The sequence below is a fragment of the Accipiter gentilis genome, chromosome 10 (genome assembly GCF_929443795.1).
Source record: "Accipiter gentilis chromosome 10, bAccGen1.1, whole genome shotgun sequence".
Classification (NCBI taxonomy): domain Eukaryota; kingdom Metazoa; phylum Chordata; class Aves; order Accipitriformes; family Accipitridae; genus Astur; species Astur gentilis.
This window is the reverse complement of record NC_064889.1, coordinates 18,550,554-18,570,570: the sequence shown is the minus strand read 5'-3', so window position 1 is coordinate 18,570,570 and position 20,017 is coordinate 18,550,554. Positions and strand designations below refer to the sequence as shown.

The following is a 20,017-nucleotide window of genomic DNA, read 5'->3' as shown; positions in this document are numbered from 1 at the left end:
AATGAAAAAAGTCTTTAAAAATTTACTAAATCTTCTTATTCAAGGTTTACAGCAAATTTTTTTTAAAGATGCATATTTATCAGCTGTTTAATGCTTCTAAAGGAATGAAGTACATTAATCACTACTATGCAAGTCTACCTGAATTTAAAGCTCTTCTGGTTGTTTAAATAATCTGTACAGTCTATAGTGTGTTTTCTCTTTCATTTGTTTATATGTCAGCTTGTTGGCCACTTAGATGTCATGAGTAGCCTCAGGTTGGGTTATATATACAGGGTAGGCCTTGCTTCAAATTAGCAGGACTTTGAGAGCATCAAATCAAACATTAGCCACAGAGTTGTGCTGGTGTACTGGGAGGTGAATCTGTAAAGCGTGCACATTAATCTGAACTGGCATTCCAGTGGGTTTATTGATGCTTGGGCACAAGGAGCAGGAGAGTCAGAAGCAGACTAATAGGGCCAAAATCAGATGGAAGTAGTCACATGTGAAAGAGGGGAGTTTGTGTAGGTGAGAAGAGAGTGTATTGGCATCTTTCTGTAGAGGTCACTTGTCTATCAGCAGCTGTCTCTACAGAGATTGGCCAAACTTTTTATTACTACCAATACTGCAAGCAAAAGTTTGGTATTTTATTTAGCTTTGAATGATTGTCTGGCTCTGCTGGACAAGACCTAGCTTCCTCACTCCATGATAAAATAGGATTGATTGGCTGATGGAGACAACATTTATTGAATTAAAAAAAAACAGAGAGAAAAAGAAAAAAAAGAAACCAGCTCTGGCAGAAAGAAGACTGTTGTCAGTGCCAAAGCTTTTTATGTAGTGGCAAGTGCTAAATAGAATCAGGGGATGTGTCTGCAGAGATGAATGTTACAGGCAGCCCAGAGCTGATTTTGTGGCTGTTGGGAGGAGTGTTAGTCCAGGACAGGCAGCACTGTGCTGTACAAGGTAGTTTAATTTGGGTGGCTTTATTCCAATGGAGAGCCAAATAAAAAGCTAGCGAAGAGAATATGTGGAAATATCAAAATCTTTAGAAGGGCTATTTCTAGATTTTCCTGTGTACCACTCAAGAAGAAGGAAAAAAAAAAAAAAAAAAAAAAAAAAAAACCCAAAACAACCAGTAGGAAAGGCTATTGACCAGGAGTTTGATCGTTCAAGCAACTACTGTGTCTCATTAGAGGCACAAAGGTGCTACTATTTATTCTGAAGAAAATAGAAACCCCTCCACTGCTGTCTGCACTTGGTCATTGAGAAGTGACATGCTGAGGAGTAACATCAGCATTTCCCTGCACAGTTCAGTTAGCGACTGCCTTGTGTTTTATGCTTGAAGGTGCTATGTGCTGAAAGACACTGGTCTCTAAGAGTTTGTCAGCACCTAACCTCCATGGTTTCTCTTCAGTTACAGCCTAGAAGGCCTTGCTGGAGACTCTGGTGAGAACAAGAAGCCTTCTACAAACTTGGAGGCTTCTTCTCTGAGCTCCAAAGACCTCAGACGGACTCCGCTTGCCAGCAATCAGTGCGGGTCCCTGGTCTTGCTCACTGAAGAACTTGAGCAAGGAGAAATCAGAGACTACGATCACCAGGTAAAGCTGTTCCACTGTTGTTATGTGATGTCTATGTCTAGAAAATGCTACATCAACGTTTTGGAAGTCATTTCCAAAGTGACAGTCTCACTGTGAAACTTCCACCCTATATATATAATATTAAAACCTTCCACCTTTAACACAGAGGAATTTCCACTGTGTTAAATTTGCTACTTAGTTCTTTGGGGCAACATGGTTGATGGACGAAGTCTTAGGGTGAGAACAAGAAACTTTCCAGTTTTCTTCCACTGATCGCATGAGTAGTCATGGAAAAGTTATTAACTTTTTAGCATGGATATAGTGATACTATCAGTCACGGGTGTTGTAAGGCTTCTGCAATTAATGCTTATGCCTCCTTTTGTGGTCCTGAAATACACGCAAGTACCAAGTAGTAATTTATCTGCTAAAGTTTTCAGGTTTATTTTCATATCGTAGGAGGAGAATAAAGATTATTTTTCTTTCATAGGTGTAACCAGAGTTAAAAGACCCATTATTACAAGCAACAGTTAAGCAAAATGTTAATTGCAAATTAAGAAAATTTAGAGTGATCGCTCTGGAGCGGAAGCCTATGATAGCTATTAAGGATAGATGGACCACAATATTATGGGAATCTCTGCTTACTTTTATTAAAGAAACAATTATAGTCTTAAATAATATAAATACCCTGGATTTTTCTGAGTCTGAAGTTTCAGCCATAGTGTTTTGTGGGTTCATGTCAGAATCATTAGCCAGCCAGTCTGTTTACCTCATAGAGTCACTGCTATACTTATCTGGCCCATAGAACTATTATGTCAAGACTCTCAGGTCTTCTTTTGCTTTGAGGAATGGCATTTTTGGGGAACGCACTGCTAAGCATCAGATTTTTTTTACCATGTTGAACCACAGTCTAGTTATGCTGAGAAGTTGGAAGCAGAGCAGTAATTCATTGGCCGTCGGACAGTTAACAATATCTGTCTTGTAATATCTTGCAAGAAAATCAAGCAGCCAGAGTCTCTCTGTTGCATAATTAGTTGTCTTACACTTAAAAACCAAACAAAATTATATTTCACTTGTGTGACACTGATTATAATTTTTCATGGTCCTTGCATTTCTCACCTCTTACCTTCTACTGGGATCATTTAAATTTTCCACTGTTTGAAAGTGAGAATTTCAGTAAATGTGAACACTGAACTGTGACCTGAAGTTGGGATGGTGCTGTTGTTCTTGACATATTTGCTCAGTGTGATTCTGTTCTGTTCTGCAGATGCATCAAACATCACAGCCGCAAGGATTTAATTTCTGTTCTGCTGTTTCATCTCCACTGACCAAATCTATGTCTCTAATGTCAATTAGTAAACCAGTGCTGGACAGTGAGTAACACAGTTTTCCCTTATTCATTCTGTCATCTGTATTATTAAAAGTATATCTTGCTACCTTCCCAAGGCAATATTTGCTAGTACCTGCTCTTGCTTTCCTATATTATGTGAAATACATGTTTCACTGCTGCATGGGATTGTGGGTGGAAAGGCAGAACTTGTTCAGTTTAGATCCATGTTTTGTTCTTCCCGGTGTATCCCTAGTATTTTGAGTTCTGTTGGGTTTCTTTTGTTTGTTAGACTACTGGTCAAAAACTATGATTTACCAAGTTTGTTATTTGAAAAAGCAAAAAAGTTTGAATTTTACATCCTTTCAGAATTTACTCCTTTGATGTCAGGTAAATTCCACTTGAGATCTTGATTTCCTACTTGTAGATGTTTTGAAAATTGATATATGGAAACTTGAGAAGCCATGTCTTGGTCTCCTTGTGGGAGTTTGTTGCTATCTATTTTGAGTTAAATGTTTTGGGGCAGTTGGGTGTAATTTATTGCATCTCATTCCAGAAGAAGGTAATAAAGATGATTAGGTGAAATTTTTCAGTTTAGCTTAATTGAAGCAATAACAAGCACTTAATTTTGCAATTTCACTGAATTGATTCTTTCAGCTGAAAAAGTCATTCAAAAGGCTGCAGCTGGATGTGCTTAGGAAGGGCCATGTTAGATGTTTTCATTTTATTAATTGCCAGCCAGAAACCATATTGACATTTTAGATCACAAATTGTCAATCAGTGATGGTCTCTGATCTTTTCCTCTTTAGTAACATGCTGATTCCTTGCAAAGCTGAACAAGGGAAAGGTGCTTTTAAGAAGGGCGTCTTATTCATTTGGGAGGCTTGCTGGAGGAAGCTCACAGAGATTATGCTTTGTAGGAGATGTTTTTAAATTCTTTGGCATTGTTCTTCCATGACTGATAGGCATGTGGCCTAACGGATGTGTCCCCCAGCAACAGTAACCGAAACATGGGCAGATCTGTCCCGTGGAAGGGCCAGCTCCTCTTCTGTGCAGTGGCGCACCCTCTTTCCTCCTTGGGCTGAAGGCCGCCTTTTTTTTTTTTTTTTTTTTAAGCAACCAATTTATTGACATTGCATCCCATTGCTAACTGAACACCATAACTAACTCAGCTAGCTCCCAGAAAATGCACTGACGGTGGCTGAGAGAGCCTGGCCAGCTGAAGCTTGTCTCCTTCTCCCTTGAGACTTTCCTTCAGGCCTACAGCAGGGGGGTTACGACAGCGGAGGATTTGTGCCTCCATCTTGGAACTGGACAACCTGCTGCCTTTCCACTCTTCTCTTTCTTATGACCCATGTTAAAAATGCCATCGAGGTCTGAGCTGGTGGCAGACAGGTTTGATTTATCCCATCTCGTTCTAGAGTCAGCCTAGCCATGATGGTCTCGTTGAGAGAGAAGGACAAGAGAACATGTAGTAAAGCTTTCCAGAGGGGCTGTGGAAGAAAGAGCAGGGTTCGTCTTCTGCTTTGAGGCGGATGTCTGTGAGTTTTGGATGCTGAGGTTAAAATTACTAATGCTTCAGTGGGCTTTATGTTCACATTAGTTAATTTGTGATACCTGAGAAGGGCCTCATTTTTATAGGAAGGTGGTTTCTGAAAATTGATACATTTGAGGAGGTTGATATGAGCACCCAAAATGATTACTCACCTTTAAAATTTAGGTCACAGATTCTCTTCCCAATTCTGACACTTTCCTGACTTTGGAAACTTCAGTAAATCACTTCATTCTTCCTCAGTCACTTTGAAAGAGGAATAGTGTTAACTTGAGTTGTGACCAGAAATACATGTGAAGCAGCTTAGTGCCTTTTACAAGGTCTCAGTGTATAAACTCCCTTGTATCACCTAGGTTTAACGTTTGTTTTATCACAGCAGAATACGTCAGAGTTATGCAAGAATAAATCCTTGATTTCATGGGAGGTGAATTCTAGGAAAACTTGTAATTCCTCATTCCACTTGCATAATTTTGTGGTACATGTTTGCAAAAAAAATCCCTGATTCCTGCAAATGTGTCTGAATGGGAAGAAAGCAACATGTTCTGCACCAAAGCTTCAAAAACTAAATCTAAATGAATAAGCATATGGAGGGCTTTCTCTTATTTTTCCCGTTTATTGTCATATGTACAGAGGCAGGAGCAATTTCCAAGACTGAGTTTCTAGCCCACACTCCATCTGATGTGTCAGATGTTCCAGGAGCTGCTGTGGCCATTCACAACTGTTAATCCTTCAGCATTTTATAGAGGGAGGTCACAAGAGCTGTTGGCTGAAATGCTCGGAAGACTGCTTTCAGCTTTGGAATAGCAAATTTCCAGTGTGGAGCATTGTTATAAAGCCAGGAACTGCTATAAATAAAACCACTGAAATGAAAGTTGAATTGAACTGTGCTGGAGGAGGTGGTTCTATTTACAGTAAAGTATTATTGTTCATCTTGACTCTTAGTCTAAATAGGCAGAGACTACAGAAGAAAGCAAGCAGTGTTGCCTAGTCATGTTCTACAGGTCTGGGACACTAGAACAACTCCTTTGAAAGGCAGTCTAAACAAAATTAATGCATGAATCTTGCTAAGAATTCTTCAGTTTCAGTGCCTTTCATTAGATCCCTCTAGGGTTGTTCTGCTTACATTGGAAAAGCGTGCATATAATTTTAGTTAAATCGCCTCTAGGCAATTGGCATTTATGCCTTATGGTTGAAGGAAAATTTCAGGGGAGTTTGCTTTGCCTTGCTTGCATTGCATTGGATATTCCTCAGATAGTATTTTTATATTCTGAATTCAGTTTGGGGTTATGATATCAGCAATACAAAAAATTATTTTTGTAGGTGGCTGAAAAGACATGTTTTATTCAAAGAGAGTAATAATTGCTACTTCTTTCTCTTGGAAGTTTAATACTGATAAAGTCTGTAGCCGCTTCCCTTCTGTGCAAGCAAATTGATTTATCTGTGCCATAGAATGACTTAAAAGTGTCTGAATATATGTGCTGAAGATGTTTAATGTAGATGCTTAATGTAGGACCCTTAGGTCAGGTCTGTTCCAGGGGCAGAGTTTCCCCAGCCCTCTCCCAGTCATCTCTCCCAAGGACACTCTGATGCACCATGTGAGTGATGGGTATCCAGCAACCTGACATGGGTCAGGTCACAGCTCAGAGGTTTCCACCTGTGCTTGTATGATGAGAAGATTCGGGAAATATAGCCCTTGGGCATCTCAATAAGAGGCTGTGTAGCAATTTCAATTGAGAGTGGCTAGCTGGCTCCTACATCTCTTTTCAGAGAGGACTGTACTCATAAAGAATTGTCGCAAAACTGCTGCTATGCAAGAGCTGCTTTTAAAAATAAATTATGGGAGATTTGATGTCGCAGACTGATTGCTGAGTTTGGCACTACGTTTGGTAGACATCTTCCAGACAAAGACAGAAGAGGATGCAGAGGGGCTTTTCTCATGTTCAGGCAGTTTCTTTAAAACAAGGACTGTGAGTTTTAGAAGAAGGCAGGAGAAGATATGCTTTTTTTTCTATTTTATTTTGGAAGAAAAGAAAGGAAATTTAGATGTCTCCTTTTTAAAGCTGGAAACTTTGAAGGGCATAACATTATCAAAACGTTTGCGTTTTTTTGGAGATAGAAGTGGCAAGAACCTCCTCATGTAGATAAAGTCAACACTTCAGATAAAGTATCCTTGCTAATATCCGGCAGCTTTGCTGTGTCATTTAACTGCAAAAAGCACCGTTAAACAAATACCTTGAGTTGTTCTAGTTTGATTTTCCAGCAGTTATTTCAGTGAAGCGGATGCCCTTTGTCCGGAGATGCATTATGTTGTTGGTATTCTGTTTGGGAAGGTAACTGTTCACATGTAAGTCTTCATTAAGAGGTCCTATAAAAAGATGCCAGCAAAATAAGGAAAGCCTTGAACCTTGAGTTATGCGTGCAGTGAGACCTGCATCCTCTGAAACCTGCATCCTCTGGAATTTGCACGTTCTTATTCTTTGTTTCTTGTGCCTTTTCTGAAGCCAGCTGCTTTGCAGACATTTCCTTTGCTTTGGTTTTAGTTTGCTTTGGCTGCTTTCCTCTCCTTTTTATTATTAAATGCATTTTCAAGCATGCTCTAATCTCTGCTGTTAACCCACTTCTCAGCCCAGGGCCGGACTCGACCATCGAGACGAATCTCCTTCTCCTTCAGCATCTCTCCACTCATTCCTAAGTCTAAAACTCTCTTTTCTATTGGCTCTTCTTCCAGTGATGATGAGGAGGAGTTGGATAGTAAGTAATCGTTTTCTGTGCGTTGCAGCCATTATGTGTGGAAACAAAGGGAAATCTGGTTTTCTGCTTCAGACCTTGAAGTTTCACCTTGCAAACATTTAACTAACCTTTCCATTGCGTGATGTCTAACAGCATTATCTTAGTCCTGTATCTGAATACTAACTAATGGCAGAATAAAAGCATTATAATCCCAAGAGTCTTGTACATCAGCACCATCACATCTCATTTAGTTAGTTTTGGTCTGTATCCACGTGGCAAATACCATCATGTGCCACTCTGACCAGTGATATAGTCATTACCTTTTTATTAAAACCAAAATACTTCTCTTGAGATTGTTGTAGTACATTGCCTTGAGGTTGCTGCAGTGCATGGAGTTTACAGAAGAGGTAGATCATTGCCCTTCATAGGTAAGAGTGAGTACATTGCTCAGTGGAAGTAGAAGAGGAGAGAAGCCCTGATACTAAATTCTGAAAATCTTGGCTGCAACTGCACAGTTCCCCTACTAAGCAAAAGGCATACATTGCAGCCAAACACCTTAAATCGTTAAGGTGTTCGTCTTTAGGTCCTGATATCAGAATAGTTTTTTGGGGAAACAGGCAAGTGTTACATGGTAGCTTTTTTTTCCTCCTGCAAAGTCTATTGCTAAAAGAAACCCAACCAAGGCAGAAGATTGAATTAAAGTAATTTAGACTCCTCTTGGTTTTTTAAATAGGCTTATCAAAGATAATTGAAAATGTTTCCTATTTCTTAAGCATGTTTTATTAGGCTGTTGAAATAAACCAGAAGAGATAATTCTCTGTCTAAAGAGAAAATTCAGAGCAGCTGCATCAGTTGATTCAAATCAAAGGTTTGCAAGGAAACTAGCCTACATCCCTCTTGTCCGTACTGGGGTGGGCGAAATTGCTTTCTAGTCCAACAGATTTTGATTTCTTCCTGAATTTAAAAAATCTCCACACCATCTATGTTGTAGGTATCTAAATTCTCCTCCTTTCCATTCCCAGTCTTCACTGTGGGTTTGTCCCTTCATGCAAGAAAGTGCTGTGCTCTTCCCAGGTGTGTTACTACCCACTTCCATACTGAAGCTCCTTCCTCCTTCCCTTTGCTCAGTCCTTCTCTTCTGCCTCTAAAAACTCATGGTCCTCACAAAGTGAACAGCAAACATGCAGCTGTGCATTGATGTCATGCTCCCACAGTAAAAAGTACTCTTAGCTAAAATTTTTGCTGGATTTGTTTTTTTTTATTGTGTTTTTGGTTGTTTTGGGGTTTGTTTATTTTTGTTTGTTTGTTTGTTTTAAGCATCCAACTAGTTAAGCAATTCCTAATAGCCAGGTTAGGGTATAGCAGTTTGGAGGGATATTTCTGTTAGCCAGTGTTTATCTTCTCTCCTTCAACAATGCTACTGTTAATGATGAGCATTTAAAATAATGTCAGATATTGTCTCAAACAAAAATGTTGCTTTCTTTACATGTGTTTTATTCCCTCATATTTGAGGGTACTGTGGTGACTTTATATAAAGGTTGGTTTAGCCACAGCTAGTCATAAGACTGCTTTGGCAATGGGCATTTTTCACGTAGTAATCCCAGACCAGTTTGTTTATTTTTTCAGGTCTTCAGGGTTCATTTCTCATAAGAGGATGGATGTCTTATCATTGAGATTGCACTTGCATTTCAGTTACTGCTCCTCAACCTCTTCATGCCTGTTTTTCTCTAGAGTATGGAAAATTAGTTGCAGTTTGTTTGATATCATGATATATTTAAGATGTGGAATTCAGGTGGCCAGACAAGCCAGTCTGTACATTTTAGAAAATTATTATGAAGCCTTTGGATTTCTTAACCCACAGAAGTTTAATTACTGCCAGCATTTAAGATGTTGAAAGCTGGTTTCTTTTGTTTGCAACATCCTAGTCCAGTTGCTGCTTTCTGCATAATGGAACTTGATGAATTATTTCAAGTCTAGCTACCATATGAAATAATTTTGGTGGGTGATGCTTAAAAGGTGTTCAGATAGGTACACCAAAATTTGGCTGCTAGCCCAGATTCATTGGACATAGACAGCAGTCCTGGCCTTTGAACAAAACTAACTTTTTTGTTGGTTATGAAGTCAATTTTAGCATTTCAGTTTTGAACCTGGTCATGATAAGAAACACAAATATTATGGAAATAAACCTTCCTTCCCCTCTTCTACCTCAAAAAAAACCCCTGAAGGTGAGAAAATGTGTGCATTTCTATGCTTATCTTCATGGACTTTATAGCTTGCAGCACTGTTGATCATACGATGTTATATTGTAACCTAAAACATGAATTCATAAATAGGCTTTCACTTTGATTTTTGTCTGGATCCATTTTGCCTGCCAGTGTCAAGAATCCCCCATTTTTAAGATAAAACACTCTTGCAGAAAAGATAAATAGTACATGATTCAAAGTTCCCATGCAATGTGCTTTCTCAAGGTGCTGAAAAAGTCACAAATATCAAATTATTACAGCTCTTGATTCAGCGTTCATTCATACTTCTTACGTTAACTGTAAAGAAACAAAAAGGTTTGTGAAATACTTGGATTCAGTCAAATTGATGAATCTATTAAAAAAAGGAAAGACTAAGGAGGCTTAACCCTTGTTAAAAGCAGACTAGAGCTAAAACATGAACCAGAGTCACTGGAGCATTAACCAGGGATTTGGGAGTCTGTAAACTGCTTGTGTAGATGCTTAGGTAGTGGATAATATATAAAAATGCAGCATAGTCAGGAAATTAAATAGTGGACTTCATTTGATATATGTTACAGTATTACTAACTTTGATGTATTTCAGATAGATCATTAATTAGATGAAAAATTTTGCAAGGGAGATATTAACAGTGATCTCCAAGCAGGGATTAGGTAATGGGGTATGCCTGTATTTTAGTTTCTCAATATGAAGAAATGATATTTCTGTCTCAGGCTATATTGACACTGGAATCAGTGGTTAGGAAAATGTGTATTTTAGAATCATAAGGCATAATACTGTATGCACAGTTTTTCCTAATGCACTTACTGCTTTTGGATAGAGGACCATCTTTGCCTCTGATGTCAAGTGGCTCTTTTGCATTCACCCTTAGCTTTAACATGTTAACAGGATTTGAAGCCAAAGTACTGTTAAGCTTACAGTGTATATGCAGAAGATGATCAGTCACACTGCTTCTTGAACTTCAGATAGGACTGCAGACAGTGATTGTAGTGAGGGTTTTTTGGAGTCCTGACAAGCCCAGTTACTCTGGAGAGCGCCCTCTCTCCTCTGGATCATTTCATCCTGATTTTTCAGTCATCTTCGATGGTTCTGGTAAATGGTGTCAGCTACCTAATCTGCTCCAAATGCATTGTGCAAGCAGGTTTCTTGTGGTATAAAGACAATTTGTGTCATTGGCAGGGCTTCAGCTTCATGTCGAAAGTCAGACTTTCCTCAAGCACAGTGTTTTCTGACTGAGCCCTAGGCTGGTAATGTTCCGTGGAAAATGGAATAAGGCTTCCCTTGTTTCCCTTACTCTTTATGAAGTGCTTCAGGATTTTGATGGGAAAATGAACTATAATTTTATCAAGCAGAAGAGTTCTATACATGAAACCCGGATGTGTTGTACAATAGATTCTTTCTAGTGGTGTGTAAATAAATGCATTGTAGCAGAATGATTCTCATTTATACCTGTTGTCATTGAATTGGCAGTTCTGATTCAGATACCCTGATTTACCAGCAAATTTAACACATGCACATCCTTTGCCTAGTAGCTGAAGAATGATAAAAATACTAAGCAGGCTTTCACCTCAGCATCTAATTTGAGAGCACCTGAGGATGCAGGGAACAGGCTTTATCCTGAGCACATGAAATCTATTCTAAACACTGACTTCTGGAAAACATTTCCCCTTCCTCTTGAACTGTCCAAATATTCAAACTATGTTTTTAAAATCAGTGGGCTAAGATTACAGTCTAACATGTCATCCTCCCCACCCCTCTGATCTTTTCCAGGTACACAGGCGTTCAGCGGCCCCACGGGTTCCTCAGTTCAGAGGTACGGTATTCTGGGGGTATCGCGTCTCTTCTGGTGGGACTCTTGCAGTGGGCTCTGGTTTGGGCATCCAAAAGCCTTGCTGGCAACAGTGCACTTCAGCTGAAATCACAAGTTGTCAGGCTTGGGAAAATCAGCCCCATGTGTCTAAAGGCTGAAGAATATTTTAGATCACAGAATATGAAAGCCTGTTCTAGGTCTTCTCTCTAACCAGGCTTTGTGTTTATTCATAGTTAATAACATAACAGCTTATCTATTATCAAACATATCAGTTTACCCTGAGTTATATTTTACACTAAAAGTAGTTGTTCCTCCCTTTTAATTATGCCTATATTTCTATAACGAAGGCCAAAACAATCATGTTGTTGTACGTTACTTTTCATCCTTGCAAGCTGTAGAGAGGAGATAATCTTTCCGGTGGGTGCTGTCTTTAAAAGCGCTTTCCTGGAGGAAGGACGTTTGTGGCACTGAAGGAGCTGGGCTTCGGCTTTATTTTGTGGCTGGGAGGCTCTTCACCTCTGCTTGCTACTGTTTTGTCCTCTTTTATTTCATTTGTCTTTCTGTCGTTCCGCTTTTGGTTTGCGTTGTACTTCCGATTGACAGACTGTGTCCTTTTCTTTAATGTAATCATACTTTCCTCCCTAATTTCTTATTCTCCTGTAGAAGCTGAAGAGGTCATAAGCTTGTGCATGTAAAGGATGGCAGAAAATAACTGGTGTCCCAGAAATGCCTAAATTAATACAAATAACAATTGCTGTTCATTACTTTGTATTGGTATTCTCATTTCTCAGGGGAGGCTTTGCAGACAATGTGGTTTCTGTTAAAGACACTGCCTTTTCAGAGTTCATTACATGTCTTTCTCTGGAAGGAGATTTCTCTTTAAAGGATGCATGCATGTCTATCCCTTTCTGTCTGAAATATCAATGGTTAAATGCCAAGACTGACTGTGTAGCTGCAATGTGGGCTGTGTAAATGGGCAGATGCTGCGAGCTGGTTAGTGGTTATTTGGCCACGGGAGCAGCAGAGGGTGCTATGGCATGGCTTGAGAATGGAGACTGTTTAAAAGCAGATAAAAGGATTCCTAGAAATACATGACAAACTACTGGATTAGCATTTTGTCTTCACTTTGCCTTCTCTGGTATAACACCATAAAGCGACCCGTGACTCTATTGGATAATAAATGGATTTGTCCTTTAAAAAACAATCTATCCATTTAATACATGCTTTGGGTGAAAAAGAAAAATAAAAGCAACCTTTTTTATTATTATTTTTATTTTATTTTAGCATATCTGAAGAGAGCAGCAGTGTCCCTGCTGGTAAAAGTGTAACAAAAGTCAGTCGAACCTTCAGCTACCTCAGGAATAAAATGTCCAGCAGCAAGAAGAGCAAAGTAAGTGCTTCTTGTGATTTATACGTCTGTGAAATACCCATAAGAAGCAGCAAGGAATTCTGTATTTCAGTGTGTTTCCATAGGGTGGTATTTATGTCTTTGCCTGACTTTCTTTTCTTTTTTCTTCCTTTCTTCCTTTTGCGAGGGGAGGATTGTCTGTGGGGTAATGGGGAATTAGCTACATGAAAAATCTTAGCACCCCAAAATTGAAATGCATCTGAGGTGAGTTTTCCTGTGCAATGTTTTTGCCTCTTTTCCCCATAGAATGAAGCTTCATTTATTATAGAGAATAGATTGTGCTCTGGCATGAGTTATGGCTTTGCAGTGATTGATGGGTCTAATTTTTACAGAACCTCAGAGGTGTTTAATAAAATGAAGACAGTAGCTCTTAAGAAGGGACTGGCTGCTGAAGGCTGTATTGTGTTTCCCTTTTATTTTTACATTTGCCACAAAGTTCCTGTGCACTGCTGGAGAAGTTGCTCAAACTGTGACCTTTAGTGATGTTCAGTATTTATATTATCCCTTTTTTTTCCATCCTTGAAACGCTGGGATTTAATTTGCTGAAGGTTAAATGCTGCTCAGCACAGCTGAATTTCCTGGGAACAGCATTGGTTACAGAAATAATTACATTAATGCTAAGTACTTCACACAAATGGGCTGTTGTTGCCTCAGATTGTCCCCTGAAGATTAATGTATGTTTTGTTTTTTTGGCTTGGTTGGATTTTTCACTTGAACCTTACCTCGGTTTATCAAGTCTAACAGAAGCTAAGAGCACCTTACCTCACAGTCGCCAATGTGTATTATAGTTAGGTCATGTGTAGCTAATATGTTGGTAAATACTATTGGAAGGCCCCTGAGACACATAATTACATATTCTGATGAGTGTCTGAATAGCAAACAGGAAACAAAATGTGGCATAATAAGCATTGTGCCTATCGCTGAATAAGGCTGAGCTGAAGCATACAGATTATGGGAGGGGCCATGTTACACCAGCGCAAACAAACTTCATTTTAGCCTTTTCCAACATAAACACTTGATGTTTCAGCCCGAGTGTTCCTCTAACATAGCTGGGTTTGTGTGCTTTCATGGTCCAATGCACATTTTGATACGAGTTTTTGAAAGATTGCATCACCTTCACAGTGAGGTACCAGCTGTAGTGAGATCAGTCATCGTAACGCACAGTTCCTCTTTATGGATCTGCCTTTAAAGATGCAAGCTGCAAGTACCAGAGTCTCAGAGCTGCTGCTGAGCAGCTTTAAGACAATGCGGTTGCTTGCAGCAAAGTACAATGTCAAAAAAAAAACACCAAAAAAACCCCCACCTGTTTACATAGAAACCTCTGTGCAAACCACTAAGCAAGAAGTTGTGGAGCATGTTGCACAGCCTGTGACCAAGGCAAGAAATTCATTAACTGGTTCTTGCACTTCAGGTGTATAATCTCTGAAGCCAGAATTGGAGAGAGATAGATTGAGATCTGGTTGGGACAGAAGTCTATAAGAAAATATAACAGAAGTTTGCTTTTGTTAAATAAGTGCAGTCTGATTTTATGATTGTGTCTGAAACTGTTGATAAAGAATTGCTCCAAATTCCCAACAATAATACACACTAGAAGAATTACAACTCGTATCAGTTCTGATATTTTTACTAAGTGAAAAGCCATAATATCATTCAAATTAGAATTTCTTCTCTGCTCGCGGTGGAATGTTTGCATTACATACGTTTTTAGGGCTTCCGCTGTACATTTAAATAATTTGACCTAAAAATTCTTGGGAACACTGATTCCTCAGAAGCATTATGGCTGATGAAAACCTGTAAGAGTTAATAAGAAAAACAACAAACCTTGAAAGAGGAAGTTCAACAGGAAGTGTTGATTTCTGCTGCTGTCTGGGCTGTCAGGAGGGAGAGAGGCTTCAACTTCTTTCCAACTAGATACTACTTTTCTCCAAACCTTCAGAAATGCACCGTTTTCTAAGATGAACCGTAAAATAAAGCACATCTGAGCCTACTAATGGCAATGGCTCTTTTTGAAAACAGTGTCAACAGTTATGTAAAAAAACCCCTAAAAGTAAAGGGTGTTTGGAGTATTAACTGGAGGGGATACTGATAGAAGTTTGTGTGAATTTACCCATGTCTGGCATGTACTTTGTGTTATTTGGGGATTAGTCAGTGAATCTCTTGAAATCAGCAGCATGCATTGGTTCACATTTGTGAAGTCTAAAACATGCTATATCTCTGGCAGTTGGAAAAAAACCATACTCATTTTCTTCATTTTGGTAGCAAGTTTCTGGGAAATGACGACAAAAAAATTAAGATGAGTAATTTCTCTTTTTCCTTGACTTGCGCAGTTATTAGGCAGTGCTATACCACCAACAGTGTTTCAGTGTCTACAGTAAGAGTTGTTAAGTGTTTGAAAGGACTAGGAGACAGGGAATATTTCTGACCTGTAGAGCAGGAGGAGCACAAACACGTGAAACCTTTCTGTCTGGGAAATCTTCTGCAGCACTTTGTTTACTGAATTACTACCTAGCAACACTGAGGTATGTTAAAATTCACTTCTGTATCCCAAACATCTCAGAAGGTTTGATTTACCACCCTCTGCTTTTAAAATGGGTGGTCACATATTGACTTGTGACTTCTAAAATATTAATCCCATGCTTTCCTGCCTGTGTGGTTGTTGGGGTTTTTTTGGTTTTGTTTTTTAGTGGTGAAAGCTAGGGTAGGGCAAGATGAAAGCAATAGCAAAGTAGCTAAAATCATCTTCAAGGAAGTTGGCAGCAATCAACCCGCCCTCCCCCTTTTGCTCAACTCCTCTCTGACTGCCGTCCCCTGGGCCAGCTGTGCTGGCAGCTCTTGGCCGTCACGATGGGCTAATGCTGGTGGGGAGTAGCTTCTGCCCCTGGGGGAAGGATGTCGATAAAATGGAATAAATTTGCCGAAGTACCTCAAATAACAGTGAAGCTAGTAGGACTTAAGCATTGGGAGGTAAGAGCTTCATGGTTATTTCAGAGCAGAATCCGCTGCTGCAGCAGCGCACAGTCTGTTATTTTGGGACATATGATCAAGTTGCAGTACTCATCTTGACTCTTAGTGCATGTCGGTGCAGGTTCAGCTGTGAAGGTGTGCTTCAAGTCTCACCAGCAACTCAGTGCAGGAAAATGGTTTTGTTTTTACAATCCTTTTCATAAAATAAGTTCCAGTAACTGTCACAGGGAAAAAAAAAATAGTCTCATTTTGAGACCTTGTATTTCAGTGGTATGGCTGGCATTCCGGTTACAAAGCTTGCTGTTTCCTCCTTGAAAGTGGTGCACCCGTTTCCTGTTTTTCCTGGGGTCGTTTAGCTTTAATTAAAATGGTTTTTTACAGTGATTTTTATGAAGACAGGGTATTATTCCAGACTTTAGAAATACTGGGCTTTGCAGTAAACACCAGGTATATTTAAAGTATAGAACAGTAAGTCTCCTTCCAGCATGTTAAGCGCGAGAGTTGCAAGATCTTCCTTGAGCATAGGGTGATCTTTTCTCCTGGAGCTTCACAAGTCAGTAGACAACAGAGTAAAACTCCAGGCATCAACTTGGTACAGTCGGCCAAGGACTAAACTGCAGAGTTTTAGTTCTTGAATCCTGCCAGGCTGGGCATGGTTAAAGATGGGCAGGTCACCGGGTGGAGAACAGGACTGTGGAGGTTTATGTGGGGTGGCGATCTGAGCTGATGGCTCAAAGGAGGTGGAAATGTGCCGCAAAGCAGACTCCTCCTGGCAGGTTTTCTGCTTCAGACGGGATTATTCCATACGGTAATGCTCCTGGTTTTGCTTATTTGCAGAACAAAATAGTGTTTGGGGCTAGTAAATAGACTTTCTGTTTGTGAGGCTTTGCAGGGAGAGATTCCAAGGCTGGCATTTTGCCTGGGTTGTGTTGGGAGAGGGGAGACCTTAGGCTGAGTTACTGATTATTTGAGTGTGTCATCAAAGGCTCAAAAGTTTCCCTGCCAGTGACTGCAGAGCTCAATACCTCTTTTAACCACTTCATGGCAGTTGCTCACTTGGGCTGCTCTGCAGCTCTCTGATACTTAGACTGTGACAATACTTAGTAAAGGGCACATGTCATATAAATAACAAAATGAAAAGATAAGCCTACAGAAGTCTTTACAATTTCTAGTTAAGCTTCTCTTTCAGATGCCATGAAATCTGCAGTAACAGTTAAAATACAGATCTGGAGCTGAATTGCATGGTAAACATTTTGTAGGGTAGTGCATAGAAAGACAAGGAGTCACTGTAATTCAAATTTGGAGGGTTTTTTATGGAGTTTCCTTTAAAAATTGTTTAGGAGAATTCCAAATCCATGAAAGGCTGCAGGGAAAAATGTTTCAAATTTTTGTATTTAGCATTTTCTATCTCGGGTAGCAATAGAAAGGTAAGCAAAAACTCTGCTAAAAGTTGGAGAAGCTAGCTGTGCTTATCATCTTTCTAAAGCTGAGTAGTCCAGAGGTTGAACCATGGCTTCACGAGATAATCTTTTATGGTGTTGCTGTTGTTCCTCAGCCTTTCTGTGGTGCCGTATTTCGAGAGTTTGTGAAAGATCCATTTCCCCAAAAAGCTTCACATAGTTACTTGGGGTTGCATGAAACCATTGAAAAAGTCGCTAGTCAGAAGCAGAACAGAGGTTGGAAATATTCTGGCAGTGATGCTGTACAGGCACCGAGGAAGAGCTTGTGCTCTCCATTAAAAATGCAGTTGCAAAGCACAAGTCATATGGGTTGGCCTTAAAAATTAACTGTTGAAAGTTTGATACACATTAAATGAGGTGTTTGTGTTTAACACAATTCATTGAAAGTGCTGAAGAGCCCAGAAGAAGAAAAGAGTTAAGTCATTAAACCAAGCAACTATAAAACAAAGGTGGAAGAAAATAGCTGCCTTCAGAACAGATTCGGTTTTGTCTCCGCTGGTGAGGTAGCACTGCGAGTCAATAGTATGTTAATACACATCCATGGGGGCTGTAAGCTGATGTGCAGATACATGACTGTTGTTAAGGTGGGAGTCGATCAATATCATCATAGTGCCAAAGGCAAACACTGAAGAATTTGTAACTAGAGAATAGACCTCTGGGAAGTAACGAGGCATTTGTTCATTTTCTCTCGACAGGAAAAAGAGAAAGATAAAGAGAAGACTAAAGAGAAGGACAAAGATTCCAAGGAGAAGGAAAAAGATAAGAAGCTGTTAAATGGACATCTCTTCACTGCAACCGCCGTTGTAGCCCAAGCAACCTGTTACCACTGTATGAAACCTTTCAATAAGGATTCGTACTACTGTGCAAGTAAGTCAGGTTTTTTTCCCCCCTTTCCTTTTGGTTTTCATTAAATCTGACATGGGAAATGCAAACCTTGTGCTTAATTTTCCTCTTGCTTAAGGATGTGGGGTGGGAGGGAGACTTTGGAGATAGTGATTCATGGAGCAGCGTGTTGCCTTATGGAAGCTAGACTGAAATGAGTCGTGTCTGCAAGGAGGTGTCCTGCAACCTCCTTCCTAGCCTGTGCTCGGACATCTCAGCATCCCATGGGGTTTTCTGCCCTGCTTGTTGGCATGTATCACTTAGCTGGAGCACTTTGGTTATTTCAGCTGCATGTTATGGCTTGGGTCTGAGGTGCTTTGTTAAGATGGATGGAGGACAGGGAAAGCTGGCTTGGATCACGGCTTTATTTCCATTGGGAAAAAAATGTCTCGCCCATCTGTAGTGATTGCTTTAGTTCTCTGAAACACTGCTTTGGTGAGCCCTCAGTGAGAACAGCATGATATAAAAAGGAGATACAAACCCTCTTCTCTCTTTATATGTGAAATTGCATCACAGGTCAAATGGCAACTACCTGTGTGGATGTGAAGTACGTGCAATACAATGCAGGCAGTACAGGAACCACAGCAGAGAGTTTCTGCGAGACTGGTGATTTTGTTCTCTTTTCTTATCAGGTGGTTTCTGAAGCCTGTAGCTTGTTAAGGTCAGCAGTGTTTGTGTGGTCGAGACCAGAATGGTAGCTGGTTTACACAGCAACCCAAAGCTACAGAATAGGCAGTCTTTTTCCCACTGCAGTTCAGGGCATTCCCTTCCTCACTATTAGTAATATTTTTTACTCCACTAGCTTAGAGGTGAGTTGAAGCGTGTACGGGAATTGCTCCCAGGCTTGAGCAGGAGGCTCTGTCTCTGTTCCTTCTGGTAGATGAGCAGCGTATAAAACATCTCCAGTGAGCAGGGGAAGGAGCAGCCAGCTGAATCCCGAATGGCAATTTTGAGTTTCCTGGAAGAGAAGACATTTCAGCAAAGTTGTTTGCCCGAGACACGGTCTGTGTCAGCCTGATGGGAAATGGAAAATATCAACAATTACAAGCTCTCAAATGCATTTTCTCCCTTTCCCCACTCAACTTTCTTAACAGCTTCTGAAACCACTTGGAAAATCAAATATACCCCAATTTAACTCTCTATATTCTAATGAGTTAAAATAATCCAACAGTGTCGTATGTTTTAGCATAGACCTTTTTTCCTTATTTTACAAGGTACACTAGAAAATTACTGTAAGTTTTCTGCATTGGCCAGAAAATGAATGCCACAAGGAAAGTTTGTTCAGGGCCCAGGTTGTAAGCTCACATCTGAGAGTGAGCCTTTCTCCCATCACATCTTAAAATCAGCCATCGAATGCCTTGGAAATGACTGATAACCAGCAGCAGAGGCTCTATTGTTCCTGTGCTGTCATAGACTACTTTTTTCCTACAGAAATGACAGTGCTTTACTGCTACCGTCACTGCTCTGTCTCGCCTATGGATGACCTTTTCTTAATGCCTTTTAAAGTGCTGGACCATTTTAAATCAATGTCTCAGTTTTTCAGTGATGCTCCCAGCTTCCTGAAACAGCTACTCAATGCTGAAAGATTTAGCATGCTCTAAAACAAATGTGCAAACAAAAAATCCTTATTTTTAATAGCTTTCTGCCTGGTCTTTTTTTTATTTTTTATGATCAGTGATGCAGAAAATAAGCTTTTGGAGGTTTTAATTATTCATACTAGTGATACAGAGGAGTTGGAGGAACTTGCTGCTGAAGAGTTGAATCAGAGGAATCAAGTCACTGAAACCAGATTTTCAATCTAAAAAATCAAAATGCTCTATTGCTAAATGGTACATACTAAAGAGCTGCCTCCAGGCTTTCAAGGCTTGAGTGTGAATTTAATGGTTCTGAATTGTCTCACTGCCTCTTTTCATGCACCAGAAGCAGGTTCTGTCCCTCTTCCTTGTTTGATCTGAAAAATGATACTGCTTGTGGGTTTTTGCAAGAACATGCAGGTTTCTTTCTTCTGTCTTTCTCACGCAGGAAGTTGTGCGACATCAACAGAATAGCAACGCCCTATGGCCTTATCATTACCTCTCTCAAAATATCAGAAAA

General features: G+C 39.9%; 1 protein-coding gene across 2 annotated transcripts in view; it reads left to right on the top strand.

Moving 5' to 3' along the window:
* AKAP13 (A-kinase anchoring protein 13) overlaps positions 1 to 20,017 on the top strand; it is a 70,591-nt gene that overhangs the window by 29,173 nt on the left and 21,401 nt on the right. For both annotated transcript variants that reach the window (XM_049811966.1, XM_049811967.1), the window contains 6 exons: positions 1,391 to 1,574; positions 2,818 to 2,923; positions 7,055 to 7,180; positions 11,170 to 11,212; positions 12,494 to 12,599; positions 17,737 to 17,908. In XM_049811966.1, the coding sequence (XP_049667923.1) occupies positions 1,391 to 1,574; positions 2,818 to 2,923; positions 7,055 to 7,180; positions 11,170 to 11,212; positions 12,494 to 12,599; positions 17,737 to 17,908 (737 nt within the window). The remainder of the gene's footprint in view (positions 1 to 1,390; positions 1,575 to 2,817; positions 2,924 to 7,054; positions 7,181 to 11,169; positions 11,213 to 12,493; positions 12,600 to 17,736; positions 17,909 to 20,017) is intronic.